This window comes from Pteropus vampyrus, unplaced genomic scaffold (genome assembly GCF_000151845.1).
Source record: "Pteropus vampyrus isolate Shadow unplaced genomic scaffold, Pvam_2.0 Scaffold225, whole genome shotgun sequence".
Lineage (NCBI taxonomy): Eukaryota > Metazoa > Chordata > Mammalia > Chiroptera > Pteropodidae > Pteropus > Pteropus vampyrus.
This window is the reverse complement of record NW_011889006.1, coordinates 2,728,737-2,735,547: the sequence shown is the minus strand read 5'-3', so window position 1 is coordinate 2,735,547 and position 6,811 is coordinate 2,728,737. Positions and strand designations below refer to the sequence as shown.

General features: G+C 41.2%; 1 protein-coding gene across 4 annotated transcripts in view; it reads left to right on the top strand.

Moving 5' to 3' along the window:
• The first annotated feature begins 912 nt into the window (after positions 1-912).
• Positions 913-6,811, top strand: part of SRPK1 (SRSF protein kinase 1) — a 62,289-nt gene continuing 56,390 nt past the window's right edge. For 3 of the 4 annotated variants that reach the window (XM_011373541.2, XM_023538473.1, XM_011373540.2), the window contains exons 1-2: positions 913-1,017; positions 1,543-1,603. In XM_011373541.2, the coding sequence (XP_011371843.1) occupies positions 1,005-1,017; positions 1,543-1,603 (74 nt within the window). In that variant the 5' untranslated portion in view covers positions 913-1,004. Of the gene's footprint in view, positions 1,604-6,811 lie in introns of all 4 variants that reach the window. The other variant, XM_011373539.2, reaches the window with a different exon arrangement.

Sequence of the window (6,811 nt, the reverse complement as noted above, 5' to 3'; positions counted from 1 at the left end):
AGCTTTGTTGGATTACAGTCTCCACTTTCCATGACTGCTTTTGAGCTCCAGCGGCAGAGTTGAGTAGTTGAAAAAGAGATGTTGTGGCCCACAAGCCCCAGAAAAACTTTGCTACCCCTATGCTTTACAACAAGGGTTTCATGATTGAATCACTGGGTTGGAACACCAAGATTCTGAGTACATATCCCCTCCAAGTTTCCATTTCTTCGTACAGCGGATAAGAACTATCTTGCCTTTAAGGTGCCATAAACATCAAATGGGATAATACACTTAGGAAAGTATAAAAGCATCCTATAAAGACAACTGTTTATCATGTACTGAAAAGATGATAAAGTGGTAAAATGAGAAAGTTTTTATTCTCCCCCTGCCTTCCTTTATAGTCTGCACTTAAACTTGAAATTTTAAGAGAAAATTCACTTTTAAAGTTTCCACTTCTTCAGTAACGACGGGGTCACAGGTTTCCTCCTTTCAGTCTTTCTTCTGTGTTGCTCCCACTTCCTTTTCTTTCTCGTAATTTCTCCCCTCATTTTCTTTACATGGTATCTCAATTGGCCCTCTCGCTAACGTAGCATAGAAACTGGGACACGCCTGATTAATCCATTTTACAGATCAGGAAACTAAGGCCAATACCAGTTTGCGGCAGAGCTCTGACTCCGCAAGCAGGGAACCCTCAGCTGCGCTCTTCGCCTTTCCCAAGGGGCAACCGCTCGGCAAATAGAACAAACCTGACCCTGTCAGTCTTCCAAGCCAGGTTCTCAAACACCTCTCTAGCATTCACATTCGGCGTTCTTCCCTGCCCCTTTGGCACCCATTCTTTACCGCCCTCCCCTTCTCGGGAGCAGGTGGTAGGCTCCGCGCTCAACGCGCAGGCGCACGCCGTCGTGGGGCGGGGGCGGGGCGGGAACTGGGGGGCGGGGTGTGCGCGGGCTTGGTTTTGGGCCGCGGCGGGAGCGGGAGTCACCGCCACTCGAGTGCGCAGGCGCCTGGCGGTTACCGGTCTCGCCATGGAGCGGAAAGGTGAGCGGTGGAGCGGCCTTCGCCACGAGGGGCAACGGCCGCCGGGGCGAGGCCCGGGTCATTGCCCGGAGCTTCGCCGAACCGCCGCAGTCCGGTCCCCGGGCGTGCGGCGCCTCTGCACTGAGGTGGCGCCGCCCCTCAACCCCCGCCTCTGGGCTGCTGGTCCGCGCCCCTCAGCCCGGGCGTCCTTCCGCGCTGGCAGTCATCACCCCTTGTTCCCCGCCAGGCCGTCCAGCGCTTTGGGGCCACTACAGGGCTCCGCCCTCGGTGGGCGAGGCAGACCGCCCGCCGGCCCCCCGACCCGACCCCAGCCCCCTCCGTCGCACCCCGCCTGGGCACTGCTCTGTGCCCCGTGGGCCGCCAGACCCCTGGCCGGCAGCCTTGCCGAAGCCTCGGCGCTCACCTCGGAGCTGCGTCTCAGGCAGGCCCGGCACCCGGGCCTCGCGTCCCTGCTAGGTCTCCACCCTCACCTTGGTCGCCTCCTTTCCTCCACATTCGCCCTTCATCCATCCCTCTCTCCTGCAGTGCTTGCGCTCCAGGCCCGAAAGAAAAGGACCAAGGCCAAGAAGGACAAAGCCCAAAGGAAGTGAGTCTTGAACCCCAACATCCTATTCTTTGGATTTCCTCCCGCACCTCTTCTCTGGTTTCACGTCTTGAACGTGCACCGGGTTTGGGCACCCTGCGGCCCCAGCCACATGGCTTCGCGGTGGCCTTGGAGGGTCGCTCTCCATGAACCATGTGGAAGGCAGCGTCTGTTGCTGAAGGCCAGGCCTGGGTTTAAGCCGCAGGTCTGCTGTAAAGGACTATTGGAGGAGGACCAGAGGCCCTCCGGTCATTACCTCCCCAACTCCAGAGAGGAGGCACAAGCTCCCCTAGTTTGGGCCTCCCAACGGAGCTGGTGGATCATTATCAGCCTCCCCATGAACTCTGGTCTCTTTTTCATACCTCCTTCCCAGCGTCTTATCTCCTACGTCTGTCTGCACGGTAGGCCTTTAGGGAATTCTTGAATGAATTTGCCGTATTTTGGTCTGCCAGCTACATGCTCCCTTTTTTTAGAGGAGGGCATGGAGCTAGCTATACGCAGGGTAGGTCAACTTCCTGCGGAGCCTGCAGTGTGCATTCAGAGCACTGTATACAGAGCCTGTTTCTCTTACTGCTTCGCTTTTTAAATCTCAAGTCCTCACACTGAAAGCAGATACCTTCTGGAGTGGGCATCACAATAGTGACGGGAAAGTTCTTTAGCCGACAGTGTTGGTTTTTCTGGTTTGATATATTGAGTGCCGCATGTCCGGTTTTACCAGCAGGATGCATAACCATGGTTTAGCGCTATTGTGGGAAACACAAAAGTTGGACACGGCTTAATAGAAACGCCCAGTAGAGGGCTTCTGCAAGTGAATCTTACTCTAAAGAATTTTTATCTTGGACTGTTTAATTGCAAAGGGACTTGAAAATTGTCTTTTAGACAATTTGTGTTCAGAAGTGCATTATTTTCTTGACACTTTTCCATTTATTTGATGTTATGTAGAGTCGTATATCATCTAATTTGTGAGCTGATGAAATGCGTTTCAGAGGCTTTCCTAGGTTACCTTTCTGAATGACAATACTAGATAGGGATGTATGGTGTTTTTGTGCCTCCTTAATGTTTGGGGAGAGCACATAATGACTTCTGTCCATAGAGCTAAAAAAGTGGTAGGTGACCTAACCTCTTGCTCCATTTCTATCAGCTGTCTTATGAAATTTTTTATTTTGTAAAGTGCTTGGTAACATTTAATTGTGAGTTTAATATATGTTGTGTGGGGGGGGGGGGTTGCTTCTTGATTATCCATGTATAGATTATTTGAAAACCAGTTTTTAATCCCAGATTGGTTTAATGGAAACAGCAAGGAGCTAACCTGGTTTTAGTATGCAGTGCGAATTTAAATGTTACTCATTTTCTTTTTGTGCGTTAGTTTTGTTGTTCCCTATGGAGCTGATGTGAATATGTTATAAAATGGTTTTTGCCGATGTAAGGAGGTGGTGATTTTATTATTTAGAAGTCATTTGTCTTGGTGTCTCCACATGGAAATTGATATCAGCCAGAATCGACCTCTGATTTGGAGGTGGGTATAATATAGGTGATCATATACTTTAAACACAGATATTCATTACTTTGGATTATCTATTTAGACCATATGCTTATTTCTAAAGCTGAATATATGTACTTTGCATTATCTGTTACTTCTCCATTCACTACTGTAAATAACCTAGAATTGTGTTCTTAATTATTGCATTCTTGCACAAAAGCAAGTGAATAGTCCAGATAATCTAGCGCTTATTTTGCTGAATATTTCACCTTGGGCAGCTTTAACTCCTGCAAATATATGTGAATGAACCAACCCCATTTACTTGTTTTGTCTTCAGTTAACATCAATTTTCTTGATAATTTTACCTTTTCTTTTGTTTCTCCACCCTCCTCTTAAGTAGCTGAAATGTCTAATTAATTAACTTAGTTAGAGTATTGTGTCACAAGTTCAGGCCCCACCTGAGTCAAGTTCCATGACTTCTGACTTCAGTCATTTTGCAAAGGTGAGCTGTTAATTACCAGATTAGTCAGGCAGCAGCAGAAGAAGCATGCCATAGAGTTTGGTGAGAATTAGGTTTGAATTTTAATTTTGTCACTTTTTAGCAGTCTAACCTTGGATAACTTAGTTAAGGAAACAGTCTAATATGTTCTTATGTCTGGTAGCACAGTCATAATGAAAACTGATCAGGACCTGAAGTTACAAAAACCAAGCATTTAAATGAAAAATTTTAGAAACTTTTGAAAGTAGAACAGTAGTTAGCATTCTGGTGCGGTAGTCATGGTGTGGTACCAGGTAGAAAGGATTTTCAATCCCCTGATTTTGTAGATCTTAAAACTAGAACCTACAAACATGAAATAATATGCCCGTGGAGCTGGAGCTGGTTGTAGCAGGGTCAAAACTGGAATCCAGGGCTCCTGTCTTCCAGCTCAGTGCTCTTTAGGATGTTTCCTTTGGATCCTTTCACTGTTGAAAGATTTTACTTTAGGGATTTTTAGTTGTCTTATTTGAATTCTTTCCCCTTTTCACTTCTTCAGACACTGTATTCTTAGTAACCTTAATTTGTTGGTGATAATCTGTATTTTACTTTACAGAGAAGGAAATTGAGATTTGTCACATTGCCCCCCTATAAAATTGTAAAGTTGGGATTCCAACTGAGGTCTGACATACCCCAAAGCCCTGGGTACTAACCACTGCTGTCTCCAAGTGATAATTCCTTCTGATGTGTCTGAGAACAAATAAGGTACAAGCTGAGTGAACTGAGGCTTCTGAATAAGGAACCTCAGGATGCCTGGGTGTTTAGGTACCCTTTCGTGGCCCACTGGCTCTGTATCTAAAAGGGCACAATGCTCTATCTCCCTTTGAGCATTTTTCAACATGTGTATACCTATAGCCATGCCTTTATCTGTTTGTCATAAGCTTTTATAATTTAACATATTATATGTCTGCTTTTGAAATTGTTTCTATGGAACATAATTCCAGAATAGATTTCATGTCTAATAATTTTATTACTTAGCTTAGGAAGTTAATTTGGACAGAAATTTTTCACTTTATTTGCAGTTAAATGAACTGTATGGGGTTAGTATAAATTTCGCAGTAAAATTATTTAAGCTGGAGAAGTGCTTTTGCTCATTCTAGTACACACTGATCTATGGAGTCAAAAGGAAGATGGTTTTATTTCTCAAATTTCCAAAAGTGTGATTGTTACGTTGAATATTTAGAAAAGAAAATACTTTAAAATTTCCAACATTTTTATCCAGTAGAGAGTACATAAATTTGAAACAATTTTAAAAATTAAATGGTATTGGATATTTTTTACAGTAACGATATATCTTGGTTCTTTGTCAGTTCCATATAGTGGAGCCTTACTATTTTTTTTAAGTTCTGTTTTCTTCACTAAGTCTTAGAAATGGTTCCATATTAGGACAAAGAGAGTAGCTTCATTTACTATTCCATTAAATGAATGTATCATAATTTATTTGAGTTCCTATTAATAAGCAAGTATACTTCTTAGGACAAAAATTGAATCATTGGGTACACTTTTCCCAGTTAACATCATGAATATTTTTCATAGTATTAAATATTACACATTGTTTTAAGTGTTCCATTGTAGGCTGTTCCCAGTTTTTCACAATTCACAGTTAACGATGAGTAATCTTTTGTATAAACAGTGCTCACTCACAACAGTGATTATTTCCTTAGGATAAGTTCTTGGAAGTGATATTGCTGGTGTGTGCATTTTAAATATTTTTAATTCATGTTATCAAAGTTTTTCTTAAGAAAGAGTTAACCAGTTTAACTCCATTCATTAAACAAATAGTTTTTGAACATCTACCATGTCCCAGGTAGTTTTCCATCCTTGTGACACATCAGTGAAAAAATATATATTCCTATCCTTGGGAACTTGATTGTAATGGGGCGAGACAGAGAATAAGGAATAGACACAATAAGTTAATTACATGGTATGGTGGGTGATAAGGTAGAAAAGAGAGTAAGGTAAGGGGATGTTAAGAATTTGGGGGCTGAGGATACGGTTTTAAATAAGGTGAGTGAGGCCACATTGAGAAGGTGACACTTGAAGGAGATTAATAAAGAATTGCTCCAGTATTGGGGGTAGGAATACTCTTTCATCTCTTGCTTCACCGGCAGAACTAGGCATTATTATTTTAAAAAGCTTCCTAAATCCAGTGATTTATAAGTTACCTTGTTTTAATTTAGTTTATTATCAACAAGATTGACCATTTGGGGTTATATAAATATATGTATATTTTCTTTGACCTGCACCTATTTTTTGCCCATTTTTTATATTAGATTATTGATCATTTTCTTGATCTTAAGAGCTATTTAGAATATACATTTTTTCATATGGCACATTTGTATTTCTCAGCTTGTTAGCCTTTCAAGTTTCATTTATAGTGTTTTTGATATAAATTGACTTTTTCTAAATGTAGCTAATCTTTCTTTTACTTTGCTTTTTAGGAATTTCCTTTACCTTTGAAATCTTCAGTTAAACTGTCGTATCTTTAAAAAACTTGCATTTTTAATTTTGTGTGATTCCATTAAAGTACAGACTTGCAAAATTGCATTTTGCAACTTTGAAGTGAGTAACTTGTTGACAAGCTGAAATGGTGAGTGCTTAGGAACTCCCTTTTTTTAAAATGAAGGAAAGATAGTCTCATCAACTAGAATTCATTTTCACTATATTTTTTAGCCTTGGTGGAATAACTACAGCAGTTCCCCACCCCCTTTAGGTAGACTTTTGCCCCATACTTCCCAAGTCCTTTCTAATGCTAGTTTGGGGACTAAGTTCATTTTTATATTGGCTAAAGTATTATTTTAATACTTCTTTCATTGTAATAATTAATTCCAAGCAAGTAAGAAAATTCAGATCGCCAAGAGTTGGGTTTTTAATTTTCCTTTCCAGGTACAAAGCAAATAATGGTTAGCTAAGGAGAAATAGATTTCTAGATGTATTTGTAAACTTAGTTTTTTAATTGAATTTAAGATGCTATTCATTTTCAAAGACATCATTTTATGTATCACTGAGAAAAAATACTATCAATTAAACTGATACACCATTCCCTATAAGATGTGTCTTGATTTCAGGGACGTAAAATGGTGAGAGACATAATCATGTTCGAATTTGTGAAATGCAATAATTCCGATAATGTATAGAATTAGTAAAACTATTGTCCTTTTTAAAGTTTTATTGGTGAAAATTTCAAATATATGTA